Below are 13,331 nucleotides of genomic sequence, written 5' to 3'. Positions count from 1 at the left end.
CTTCTACCAAGCTGACTGTTTGGTGGAGGTCTGTGCACTAATGAGCACCAGAGGGAAACATTAATAAAGCTTAACTCAATAGCCTGAGCATTCATAAATAGAGTGAAATATATCTGTAAATCTTTCCCTACATATAACATTTATTTTGGGCCTCAATGCATCATTTATATCAAATAAAAACGATATACTGTAGGGGCTGAATGTACCAATTAAAATCCCATCAACACTATCCATAATGTAGGTCTTTTATTTACCCTTTATTCTATTTTTGTCTTTGGTCGCTCAGAGCAGCATACTTCAGTTACATTCCTTGGCCTCGATGCTGCACCCATCTTGCTTGAACCGGTTATGGGGTGAAATTGATGCCAAAAGTGATTTAGTTTTTTGTATTTCTTAGTCACTCAGGTTTACGGACAGTGCCTTTTTCCTCAATGTGACGCCATAACCTGTCTGTTAAGGCCTGGGACGGTGAATCCAGAGGAGGAGGAACAAACTGAGGAGTTGGATTTCAGTTTGAGAAAGAATATTTACCAGGACGTCACGGAAGAGAGAAAAAACAATCTGTTTCATACCAGGATCACCAATCGATTGGTGCAGGACTCCAGCGTGTGAATAATGGCTATTGATCCGGTAGGTGACTCTGGCGTGGAGGTGTTGAGGTGATCGCGCCCCTCTGCTTCGGTGGCCCATTTTCTACATCCAACAGGTGTCTCTGAGTTACCTGGAGTGTAATGCTGCCAGTCTAATTATATGTATTACAATGTGTTACTTTATTGATTATTTTATTTGCTAACGCTTATTCGCTGCCCAGCAAGCAGAAGGAAATTACCAAATTTTACTAACTGGTTATAAACCCATTTAAACTGTCAATAAGTTATTATAGCCCATTTAGACTAAGTTTACATTAACTACTAAGTATGGTAATGACTTGTTTCATAAAGCTCCTCACTTCTCCTGTATTTGGTGTGAATGATGGAAGCATTCACAACATATGTTCTTAATTTTTTGACCTTAACTACTTCTAGTTCTTACCTGAAGGACTCGAATGGAATTGACAGCTACTTATTTTCTAGTTGATGAAAATAAGTATTTTTTTTAATTTTATAATTCTTTTAAAATACTCTCCATTCCACTTTTTAGTTGGTATTGCAGAGAATATTTCTTCGATTTTAAAATGTAGTGTGCGGGTTTGTGTGTGACAATGACATCACTTATTGTCTTGAAGACTAAGAATGCCAAAAGAAATGACGTAGGCGGCCAGACATGCTTTTATACACTGTTGGCCCGTCACTCATAATCACACAGGCCACGGGAGTGTAGACTCCTGAGAACACCAGCAGCCATGCAGACGCACGGCTCTAGTAGTCGCTCCATTGAGAGATGGTTGTTGGTTTGAGCCCCGCTCACCCCCAGTATGAAGGCTCTCTCTCTAGATTTCTAAACTCTTCTCTGTTCACCTGTGTCTCTTACCTGTGTGTGTCTCACCTGTCTCTCTTACCTGTGTCTCTCTCACCTGTCTCTTACCTGTGTGTCTCTCTCACCTGTCTCTCTTACCTGTGTCTCTGTTCACCTGTCTCTCTTACCTGTGTGTCTCTCTCACCTGGCTCTCTTACCTGTGTCTCTGTTCACCTGTCTCTCTTACCTCTGTGTCTCTGTTCACCTGTGTGTCTCTCTCACCTGTCTCTCTTACCTGTGTGTCTCTCTCACCTGTGTGTCTCTCTTACCTGTCTCTCTTACCTGTGTGTCTCTCTCCTGTCTCTCTTACCTGTGTGTCTCTCACCTGTCTCTCTTACCTGTGTGTCTCTGTTCACCTGTCTCTCTTACCTCTGTGTCTCTGTTCACCTGTGTGTCTCTCACCTGTCTCTCTTACCTGTGTGTCTCTCACCTGTCTCTCTTACCTGTTTGTCTCTCACCTGTCTCTCTTACCTCTGTGTCTGTTCACCTGTGTGTCTCTCACCTGTCTCTTACCTGTGTGTCTCTCCCCTGTCTCTCTTACCTGTGTGTCTCTCACCTGTCTCTCTCTCCTGTGTGTCCAGGAAGTGGCCCCTGGGCTGGAGCCCGCCCCCCAGAACAAGATTGAGGACCTAAAGAGGCAGACTGACGGGGTGATCATAATCTTGGAAGAAAACATCAACAGCCTGATAAAACGAGAGGACAGCCTGGAACGCCTGGAGAAATTTTCCAAGGAGATGGAGGAGGAGGTTGCTTTTACCGCATCTTCACGCATCTTTAACGCACTATTATTTTTATACCAAAATATGTATTCTTGAACTACAATTCATGAACCAGTTTTTCTTGCCAGTTGTCAGAGAGTGTGCTATTGCTAAAATAAGAATTTTCTGTAATGGATAAGAAATAAAATAAAATAGAGTCTGGTAAAGATCTTGAGCATTTTGATTGTTATAATATGTTCAAAAAATATATATGATGCAATAGAGCCCAATTCTTAGTATATCCAAAGCATGGACAGCAGTTCCATCCTTATTTGACGTTTTTGAGATTAGTAGTTGGTGAGAAAATACACTGGACCTCTCAGCTGACCTCCCTCCTCTCTCTCTCTCTCTCTCCCAGGCCAAGCGCTTCAGGGGGACGGCACAGAAGGTGGAGCGCTCTTACTGCCTGAAGAACGTCAAGCTGGTCGTGGTCATCGTGGTGGTCGTCCTCGTCATCATCCTCATCATCGTCCTGCTGGCCACAGGGGTCATCCCTGTGGGGTCCCCATCCACGCCCCTCGCAATCCCCACCACCCCCAAACCATAAACAAACACACCCTCACGTAGACACACGACACACCCTCACGTAAACACACTCGCATGCACAGACCTGTTTGTGTTAATTGACATGTACAATATTGCAGGTACACCGTACACGATCATGCAAACAAACATTCAGGGCATTCATTTACCATAATCCACTTCTTATGGGAATAGCCATTCGCTACACTATTTTACGCTCAAATTAAAAAGTGTGTGAAAACATTGTATAAATGAATTAACATAAGCTACACAGGTTGGGGTTTGAGTCCATCCTTTATTTCAGTTGTGTGATTCTTATTGGAAAATGCTGCATATTCACATATTTGCATGTGATTCCTTTTTCAGTTCTCCCCTCTTTTTCAGTGTGCTTATCTGATTGGTGCCAATTTACCGTTAGTCCTCTTGGCTGACCAATCCCAGCAGTTTGTTTGACTTCCTTCCCGCTTGTTTTCATGGACGTGTGTTAATGACGTTATAAGTATATTAAAACACTTTGTTCCCTTTTCTGTATCTTTCTCTGCTTTTGTCTGTAACCTGTGTAACATCGACTTTGTGCTCACAAAACATGAACATGAAAATAAATGATTTTTTATTTCTCGATTACAACGTTTAGATTCTCATTACCTCCAGAGTACAGATGTGCCCCACATGTGGTGGGAAGGAAGTGATTCTCTTCTTGTGCCAACGGCTCAAAGTTGCATCAATTTGAATCCCTAGCGGTTGGTTGAGGTCTGGAATGGAGACGGGGAGACGGCTTCAAGGTGGACACACAGGACCTACACCTTACAATAGGTGCGTACATCAAGTGCCAGAAGGGTGCAGAACAACCCCAGAACCTCGGGCCCCTGATGTGTGTCCCGTGGTTCTCCGATATAAGAGGGAAGTTGTGTTCCCTCACACCAGACCCCTGGCGTTCCTCCTTCTGAATCCCTCTCCCCGTCAAAAGGACACTAGTCCATGTTACTGATTCTCCAACCCTCGGTTTCTCCTGAGCGGGCCGCATCTACAGACCTGTTAACGACATACTGTAGGGGCTGAATATACCAATCAATATCCCACCAACACTATCCATTAGGTAGTAGGTCTTTTATTTACTCTTTATGTTTGTCTCTGGTCGCTCAGAGCAGCCTACTTCAGTTACATTCCTTGGCTTCGATGCTGCACTCATCTTGCTTGATACGGTTATTGGGTGAAATTGATGCCAAAAGTGATTACATTTTTTGAATTTCTTAGTCACTCAGGGTTACGGACATTTCCTTTTGCATCAATTTGACACCATAACCGGTCGGTTAAGGCCTGGGACGGTGAATCCAAGGACGCACACGACCCGTCTGCTGAGGAGGAACAAACTGAGGAGGTGGATTTCAGTTTGAGAAACAGAATATTTACCAGGAAGTCACCGAAGAGGGAACACACACACAGAAGAGAGAACACACACTCCGCTTCAAACCTGGACCACCGATAGATTGGTGCAGGACTCCACCGTGTGAATAATGGATATTGATCCGGTAGGTGACTCTGGCGTTTACATTAACTACCAAGTATGGTAATGATTTGTATACTAAAGCTCCTCACTTTGTATTCATGGGATAGCAAGGAGTTTGAAAGATGAGCGCCCTAATTCACTTTCTCCTGTATTTGGTGTGAATGATGGAAGCATTCACATCATATGTTCTTAATACTTCTGCTTCTTTTTTTAGAACTTAACTACTTCTAGTTTTTACCTGAAGTCGATTGGAATTGACGGCTACTTATTTTCTAGTAATAATAGTAATTTCTATAATATACTTTTAAAATGCTTGGCCCGTCACACATAATCACACAGGCCACGGGAGTGTAGACTCCTGAGAACACCAGCAGCCTTGCAGATGCACGGCTCTACAAGTGGTCGCTCCATTGAGAGATGGTTATTGGTTTGAGCCCCACTCACCACCAGTATGCAGGCTCTCTCTCTAGATGTCTAACCTCTGTGTCCTTTCACCTGTCTCTCTTATCTGTGTCTGTCTGTTCATCTGTCTCTCTTACCTGTGTGTCTCTCATCTGTCTCTCTTACCTGTGTGTCTCTCACCTGTCTCTCCTACCTGTGTCTCTGTTCACCTGTCTCTCTTTCCTATGTTTTTGTTCACCCGTCTCTCTTACCTGTGTCTCTGTTCACCTGTCTCTCTTACCTCTGTGACTCTGTTCACCTCTGTGTCTCTATTCACCTGTGTGTTTCTGTTCACCTTTCCCTTACCTGTGTGTCTCCTACCTGTCTCTCTTACCTGTTTCTCGCTCACCTGTGTGTCTCTGTTCACCTGTCTCTCTTACCTCTGTGTCTCTGTTTACCTGTGTGTCTCTCACCTGTCTCTCTTACCTGCGTCTCCCAGTTCCACCTGTCTCTCTTACCTGTGTCTCTCACCTGTGTGTCTCTCACCTGTCACTCTCACCTGTGTGTCTCTCACTTGTCACTCTCACCTATGTGTCTCTCACCTGTCTCTCTCACCTGTCTCTAACCTGTCTTTCTCACCTGTGTGTCTCTCTTACCTGTGTGTCTCTCACCTGTGTCTCACACCTGTCTCTCACCTGTCTCTCTCACCTGTGTGTCTCTCTTACTTGTGTGTCTCTCACCTGTGTCACTCACCTGTTTCTCTCACCTGCGTCTCTCACCTGTGTCTCTCACCTGCGTGTCTCTCTTACCTGTGTGTCTCTCATCTGTGTGTCTCTCACCTGCCTCTCTCACCTGTTTGTCTCTCACCTGTCTCTCTCACCTGTGTGTCTCTCACCTGTATCTCTTACCTGTCTGTCTCTCACCTGTGTGTCCAGGAAGTGGCCCCTGGGCTGGAGCCCGCCCCCCAGGACAGGGTGAAGGACCTAAAGAGGCAGACCGACGAGGTGATTGATACCTTGGAACAAAACATGAAGCGCCTGGTTAAACGAGAGGAAAACCTGGAAGGCCTCGAGTATATTTCCATGGAGCTGGAGGAGGAGGTGACTGTTGCCGCATCTTCTGTTAATAAAGTTGAACGCATTGGTATTTTTCTACCAAAATATGTATTCTTGAATGACATTGTAATTCGATGCTTTTAATAGTAATTTTTGTAATTGTGTGACTCAAAAAAATGCATTTTGAGTCAATGCAACAATATAGATATTTTGTTATGATGTATTCAAACAATATATGTGATGTAATAGAGCCAAATTCTTAGTATGTCCGAAGAATGGACAGCAGTTCCATCCTTATTTGACGTTTGTGAGATTAGTAGTTGGTGAGAAAATACACTGGACAGAATCATCCAGAAGAACCCGCACAAGGCCCGCCTAGCGCCAGAAGCGTGCAGGACCAGCGCAGAACCCCCCCCCCCCGGTGTGCCCGGGCCTCCAGCTCTCCCCAGGCTGCTGGGCGGTCCCAGCGGTACCCCCCCCATCCCTGGAGGACCCCTCAGCTGACCTCCCCCCTCCCTCTCTCCCAGACCAAGGTCTTCAAGCAGACGGCCAAAAAGGTGAAGCGCACCTACTGGTGGAAGAGCGTCAAGCTGGTCGTGGTCATCGTGGTGGTCGTCCTCGTCATCGTCCTCGTCATCGTCCTCGTCATCGTCCTGTTTGCCAAAGGGGTCATCCCCAAACCATAAACAACCTCACCCTCACGGAGACACACTCACATACACAGACCTGTTTGTGTTCATTTACATGTACAATATGGCTCGTACACCGTACACGATCATTCAAACATACATTCAGGGCATTCAGCAGACGCTTTCATCCGAAGCGACTTACAATAAATCCATTTGCCAGAGGAAAGAGAAACAACGATATATCGCTGTCGGTACAGTAAGAATGTTCATGGAACCAACCAGGTTGCTTTGTGGTCAGTGTACATGGCGAAGGATAACGCAAAGGTAGGTCTACTTAATAGGCTATTCACATAGTTCTCTAATTACAACCGTGGTGGTTGACTACATTCGTGGACGTATAATCCTACTGTTATATGAATATATGAAGAATGCATGCCCCTTTTCCCTAATCCACTTATTATGCAAACAGCCATTCGCTACATTATTTTACAATCCGATTAAAAAGTATGGGAAAACATTGTATAATTAAAATAGCATAGGCTTCACAGGTTGAGAGTTGAGTCCATCCTTTATTTCAGTTGTGTGATTCTTATTGGAAAATGCTGCATATTCACATGTTTGCATGTGATTCCTTTTTCAGTGTGTTTATCTGATAGGTGCCAATTTACCGTTAGTCCTCTTCGAAGGCTGACCAATCCCAGCAGTTTGTTTTACTTCTTTCCCACTTGTTTTCATGGACGTGTGTTAATGACGTTGTTATGAGTATATTAAAACACTTTGTTCCCTTTTCTGTATCTTTCTCTGCTTTTGTCGGTAACCCATCTATAAACTGTGTGCTCACAAAACATGAACATGAAAATAAATGAACATTTTTTTCTCAATTACAACGTTTAGATTCTCATTACCTCCAGAGTACAGATGTGCCCCACATGTGGTGGGAAGGAAGTGATTCTCTTCATGTGCCAACGGCTCAAAGTTGCATCAATTTGAATCCTTAGCGGTTGGTTGAGGCCTGGAATGCAGACAGGGAGACGGCTTCAAGGTGGACACACAGGACCTACACCTTACAATAGGTGCGTACATCAAGTGCCAGAAGGGTGCAGAACAACCCCAGAAACTCGGGCCCCAGATGTGTGTCCCGTGGTTCTCTGATATAAGAGGGAAGTTGTGTTCCCTCACACCTGACCCCTGGCGTTCCTCCTTCTGAATCCCTCTCCCCGTCTAAAGGACATTCTAGTCCATGTTACTGATTCTCCAACCCTCGGTTTCTCCGAGACCGCATCTACAGACCTGTTAACGACATACTGTAGGGGCTGAATATACCAATCAATATCCCACCAACACTATCCATTAGGTAGTAGGTCTTTTATTTACTCTTTATCATATGTTTGTCTCTGGTCGCTCAGAGCAGCCTACTTCAGTTACATTCCTTGGCTTCGATGCTGCACCCATCTTGCTGGAACCGGTTATGGCCCGGTGAATAACTGATTCCGAAAGTGATTATTATTATTATTTTTATTTTTGGTTTATGGCAATGCCTTTTGCATCAATGTGACGCCATAACCGGTCGGTTAAGGCCTGGGACGGTGAGTCCCAGGACACACACACCAGCCTTCTGCTGAGGAGGAACAAACTGAGGTTTCAGTTTGAGGAAGAGAATATTTATCAGGAAGTCACCGAAGAGAGAACACGCAATCCGTTTCAAACCGGGATCACCAATCGATTGGTGCAGGACTCCAGTGTGTGAATAATGGCTATTGATCCGGTAGGTGACTATAGTGTTGAGGATATAACCCATTTAAACTGTCAGGACAAGTTATCATAACCCGTTTAAACTGTCAGAACAAGTTGACATTAACTACTAAGTGTGTCCTCACCTTGTATTTAGGGGATTGAAAGGAGTTTGAAAGACAAACTCCCTAATTCACTTTTTCCCAGGCTTGTTCTTCATCAAATTCTTTCTGCTTCTTTTTAAGATCCTAACTACTTCTATCTTTACCCTAAGTGCTCCATCGGAATTTTTAAATGTTCAGCCTGTATTCGAATTGATGGTTACTTATTTTCAGCAGTATGAAGGCTCTCTCTCTATACGCTATTAATGTAAGCACCAATTTAACCTGTGTGTCTCTCAGACACACAGGTGTCTCTTACCTGTGTGTCTGTTCACCTGTGTGTCTCTTACCTGTTTGTCTGTTCACCTTTGTGTCTCTTACCTGTGTGTCTGTTCACCTGTGTGTCTCTTACCTGTGTGTCTGTTCACCTGTGTGTCTCTTACCTGTGTGTCTGTTCACCTGTATATCTCTTACCTGTGTGTCTGTTCACCTGTGTGTCTCTTACCTGTGTGTCTGTTCACCTGTGTCTCTCTTACCTGTGTGTCTCTTACCTGTGTGTCTGTTCACCTGTGTGTCTCTTACCTGTGTGTCTGTTCACCTGTGTGTCTCTTACCTGTGTGTCTGTTCACCTGTGTGTCTCTTACCTCTGTGTCTGTTCACCTGTGTGTCTCTTACCTGTGTGTCTGTTCACCTGTGTCTCTTACCTGTGTGTCTGTTCACCTGTATGTCTCTTACCTGTGTGTCCGTTCACCTGTGTGTCTCTTACCTGTGTGTCTGTTCACCTGTGTGTCTCTTACCTGTGTGTCTGTTCACCTGTGTGTCTCTTACCTGTGCGTGTACTCACCTGTGTGTCCCGAAACAGGCCAACACGGTGCAGGCCTTGACGGAGCGAACGGAAGAGGTTGTTCTGATCGTGAGGAAGAATGTGGAAGAGGTCCAAGAGAGAGCTCGAAAACTGTCCGACGCCGACGAGAGGGCTGAGGCATTGAAGGAGTCGGTGAGCGTCACGACATTGTTGGTTAATAAAGTTTTGAGGCATCGTTGCAGAGTGCAGGGCTTGTAGTGTCAGGTGGTCAGCTTGACAGAAGACATAAAGAACCTCTTCATCCGGCAGGGAAACTTGGAAGAGCTCCAAAAGGGTTCCAAGGGACTGGAGGGGATTTTACCACCTTTTCTGCCTGCCTAGCGTCAGAAGGGTGCAGAACCAGTGCAGAACCAGTGCAGAACCTGGGGCCCCGACGCTCACCACCCCCGGCTGCTGGGCGGTCCCAGCGGTACCCTCCCCCCCCCCCCCCCCCCCCCCCCCCCATCCCTGGAAGACCCCTCAGCTGACCCCCCTCCTCTCTCTATCTCTTAGTCCAAGCAATTCGAGAAGACGAGCATAAGGCTGAAGCGCTCCTATGACGAGGAGAACAGCTGCTGCAACCAGAAGAAGCGTAAGCTGGTCGTGGTCATCGTGGTGGGCGTCCTCGTCATCATCCTCATCATCGTCCTGCTGGCCACAGGGGTCATCCCCGCGGGCTCCTCCTCCTCCACGCCCCCCCCAATGCCCACCGCCCCCAAACCATGAACATGCACACCCTCACGTCAGTAGCAGCACCAGAGAGTTATGCTTGTGGGAGGTATGGGGGGGCTAGATCGTTTATAGCAGGTGCTAATAAAAAGTGTTAACGCAACAACAAATAACAAATACAACTGCACACTGTGTTATGGTGCGAATCGACCAATCAAATCACACAACAAGCAGCAATGGTCTTCATCACTTACGCAAATGAAAAATATGATTTCATGATCCAATTTGGTTTCATATAAGTCAGTCTTCATGTGTGTCTAGTTTTTAATATTATTGTGGCGATCAGGGCTGTGGTTGCCAAGCGCCACAAAGGATCCTGGGAGGGGCGATGTGATGCGTGTTTCATGTGTGTGTGTGTGTGTGTGTGTGTGCGTGCGTGCGTGCGTGCGTGCGTGCGTGCGTGCGTGCGTGCGTGCGTGCGTGCGTGCGTGCGTGCGTGCGTGCGTGCGTGCGTGCGTGCGTGCGTGTTTACATAAAGGCAACTCTCTGGGTCGTGCAGAGTTTGGGCCACGAGAGTTTCAAACTCCTATAACTGTCATTCCCGTGCTGCTCACCACTTTATCATTAAAAACATTTTTCCATATCTTTCTTAACCAAATTACTTTGGGTTTTGGGAGGGGGGGCTTAGAGGTGACTCAGCCTTTTTCAGGGGGTGCTTAAGCCCTCGCTAGCCAAAAAAAAACCCATCTTCAAACGGCCTTCAAACTATGAGCATTATTGAACTGGAGTTGTGCTCTCCTGCAGCTTAGGAGATAAATAAACCGTTGATGAGGTGCCACGATGCTGGGAGGGGGACGGGGAAATATGGTCCTTGATATAAGAGCGAAGTTTTGTTCTAGTTGTTGAGACGAGGAGCCTCCACATTGCCCCTGGCGTTCCTGCTTCTGAATCCCCGTCTTAAAGGACATTCTAGTCCATGTTACTGATTCTCCAACACTCGGTTTCTCCTGAGTGGGGCGCAACTACAGACCTGTAGACTTCAGACAGCACTGTATCCAAGAATGCATCTCTTCTCACTCAGACCACTAACCCTAACCCTAACCCTAACCCCCATCAGTAAAGATACACTGTGATGTAGATGCAACGCTCGGGAGAGTGGCGGGAAAGAAGACTGAAGAGATCAGAACCCAGCCCTGGAGTATGTTTAGATGTACTCACAGAAATCTATCACACCTTACAACACTCACTTAGAACCTGGACTGGCAACCATTAAAATCAGACCCTTAAGTAGCCAATGCACTAATACAACATCCTTACTACTCAAATCAACCTTCACCTAACGGTTAACTGAACTCAACCCACCTGGAAGCTGAAATACATCAACTATCCAAGAATAATGCAGAAACTAATGACTAGGTCGCAGATTCTTCGTCATGGTGAAATTGGGATAAACACCGAATCGTAGTTTAACCTCAATGATAGACCTGTGAAGGAACACACACTTTATTTATTCATCCATCCATTCATTCATTCATTTTTGTTACCAAACGTAGGCACTGTCCTCCAGCTCAACAGCTACCAACTCTTAAAATTGTATAAATTGAAAACATTACAAATTCAGGGTTTTTGGGATCATTCAAATTTTATATAATGTTTAAGATTATTAACATCTAATCCAGTTTTTCATATACAAGTTATACTTTTTCTTTGACTGCCCTTAGGCCAAATTGAGTTACTTCTACTTTATCCAGTTTGAATGTAGGGTTATCCAGTTTGAATTAATGTGCTAAATTGTTATGCTTTCATATAGAATGTGAAATTAAATGACATAGATTTAAATTTCAAATTATAGTTTAACCACCACCAGAATCCCTGATTTCCATCTCACAGTATCAGCGATACAGGGGGGGGGGGGGGTGGGGGGGGGGTAGAGGGGAAGGCCCAAAGGGGGAGAGGGGGAGGGCCGATGGGGGAGGGGGAGGGCCGAAGGTTGGAGAGTCGGGGAGGACCGAGGGAGGAATTTAGTTTGAGAAAGAACGACCGAACCAGGAAGTCACCGACGAGGAAACGTTATCGTCGCGAGTATCCCGAACTTCAAAGTGGTCCAAAAGGTTGACAACCCCGCGATCCAGTCCCATCAGGATCACCAATCGATCCGTGCAGCCCCCGCCCCAGTGAATAATGGATATTGATCCGGTAGGTGACTCTGGTGCTCAGGGGTCTCGATGTTTTCGGCTCCACTCCAGTGGCCCAGTGTTATTATTTATTTATTTATTGTTAGCATCCAACAGGTGTCTCTCTCATTAACATGTAACGTTGTTATTCAGCTGGATTATGTGATTGTTATGTGTACATTTATTGGTTATTGGTTTTATTTCCTAACTCTTGATCGCTGCCCAGAAGGCAGAAGGAAATGACCTAATTTTACTACCACGGTGGAGACGGCTATCTGGTTATTATAACCCATTTAAACTGTCAAAACAAGTTATTATAACCCATTTAAACTGTCAGGACAAGTTTACATCATTAGGACTTAAATTAAGCTCCCAATTTTGTATGTGGGGGAGGAGTTTGAAAGACGAACTTCAGAATTCACCTTCTCCGGGCCTATATTTAGATGAGATTGTTGTTCTTACTGGTGGGAACTCGTGCCCAGTTGTACATGGCCCATAACGATATTCCCAGAGAGGCTCACCGATAGGGAAATAAAGCCACAGTACCAACTCCAGTATCGGTGTGTTCTGGTTAACCTGAGGGTGGTTTCAGAGCGCCTTCCTGGGTGAACCTCGGATGTCCTCGAGTTTCCCCGTCAGTCCTCAGGCTGATATAGATAGATAGACCGATACGTAGGTAGGTAGGTAGGTAGACAAGTGGGCCCTCAAAGCAGACCGGCTGTTGTTTGACTCTCTGTGTGAACATATGAGAGCTATCCCTTCCCAATGCCCGAGAGGGAGCGCTGGTTTCGTGCGTAGGGAGGCAGAGACACCGGTAGCCTCCACCCTGTTTCCTCCACCCTGTTTCCTAGAGACGGTGGTGTTTACGTTATGGGACACACACACACACACACACACACACACACACACACACACACACACACACACACACACACACACACACACACACACACACACACACACACACACACACACACACACACACACACACACACACACACACACACAGTGTCGACTCCTGAGAACACAGGCAGCCTTGCAGATGCATCGCTATAGAAGTGGTAGCTCCATTGAGAGATGGTTGTTGGTTTGAGCCCCACTCACCAGTATGCAGTCTCTCTCTATACGCTATGAATGTAAGCACCAATTTGAGCTTCCGTGTGAGGCTTTGTCTTGGCAAGACGCTGTTACACAATGCAAACAGAGTACTGTTCACACACAATAAATGTGTACTGGAGGTGAACACGTTAACACTTAAAGGTCCTGGTGGTGACGTCATTCATCAAAACAGACTAAAGAATACAGAATACCAGTCTTTTACCTGGGTCTCGTACCTGGGCTTTGGTGTTTACCTGTATTATCTGCATACCTGTGTGTCTAGCATCTGTCTGTGTGCCTGTCTTTTATTTAACTGCATCTGTTCACATATGTCTTGCTGTGTGTCTGTTCACATGTGTCTGTTTACCTGTCTCTCTTACCCTTTGTGTCTCTCACCTGTGTGTCTC

At 45.6% G+C, this 13,331-nt stretch overlaps 2 protein-coding genes across 7 annotated transcripts; both read left to right on the top strand.

Annotated features, from left to right (window-relative positions):
• Positions 1–330: 330 nt before the first annotated feature.
• On the top strand, positions 331–7,188 carry LOC132467534 (vesicle-associated membrane protein 8-like). Of its 2 annotated transcripts, XR_009528026.1 has the most exons (4): positions 331–630; positions 2,037–2,201; positions 2,572–3,135; positions 6,964–7,188. XR_009528026.1 is itself a non-coding variant. In XM_060064872.1 (3 exons), exons 1-3 carry the CDS (start codon positions 616–618, stop codon positions 2,758–2,760), a joined length of 369 nt encoding a protein of 122 aa, XP_059920855.1. In that variant the 5' UTR covers positions 331–615; the 3' UTR covers positions 2,761–3,259. The 2 variants fall into 2 exon arrangements, 1 of the variants encoding a protein (XP_059920855.1); XM_060064872.1 differs by lacking the exon at positions 6,964–7,188 and having other exon boundaries at positions 2,572–3,259.
• Positions 3,957–9,834, top strand: LOC132467533 (vesicle-associated membrane protein 8-like). 5 transcript variants are annotated; one of them, XM_060064866.1, is made up of 4 exons: positions 3,957–4,264; positions 5,559–5,723; positions 6,206–6,262; positions 9,575–9,834. In XM_060064866.1, exons 1-4 carry the CDS (start codon positions 4,250–4,252, stop codon positions 9,707–9,709), a joined length of 372 nt encoding a protein of 123 aa, XP_059920849.1. In that variant the 5' UTR covers positions 3,957–4,249; the 3' UTR covers positions 9,710–9,834. The 5 variants fall into 5 exon arrangements, with proteins under 5 accessions (XP_059920849.1, XP_059920854.1, XP_059920850.1 ...); XM_060064871.1 differs by lacking the exons at positions 5,559–5,723; positions 6,206–6,262 and adding an exon at positions 9,062–9,136 and having other exon boundaries at positions 4,019–4,264; positions 9,497–9,834; XM_060064867.1 differs by lacking the exons at positions 3,957–4,264; positions 5,559–5,723; positions 6,206–6,262 and adding exons at positions 7,883–8,072; positions 9,002–9,136 and having other exon boundaries at positions 9,497–9,834.
• The last annotated feature ends 3,497 nt before the right edge of the window (positions 9,835–13,331 follow it).

Source organism: Gadus macrocephalus, chromosome 11 (assembly GCF_031168955.1).
Source record: "Gadus macrocephalus chromosome 11, ASM3116895v1".
Classification (NCBI taxonomy): Eukaryota; Metazoa; Chordata; class Actinopteri; order Gadiformes; family Gadidae; genus Gadus; species Gadus macrocephalus.
Note: the sequence above shows the minus strand (reverse complement) of the source record. Positions and strands in the feature narration are given on the sequence as shown.

Excerpts from the sequence above, each read along its gene's own strand:
- LOC132467533 (XM_060064866.1), top strand. Across the intron at positions 5,724-6,205 it reads CCATGGAGCTGGAGGAGGAG|ACCAAGGTCTTCAAGCAGAC; the intron begins GTGACTGTTGCC and ends CCTCTCTCCCAG. Across the intron at positions 6,263-9,574 it reads GCACCTACTGGTGGAAGAGC|CGTAAGCTGGTCGTGGTCAT; the intron begins GTCAAGCTGGTC and ends AACCAGAAGAAG.
- LOC132467534 (XM_060064872.1), top strand. Across the intron at positions 2,202-2,571 it reads CCAAGGAGATGGAGGAGGAG|GCCAAGCGCTTCAGGGGGAC; the intron begins GTTGCTTTTACC and ends TCTCTCTCCCAG.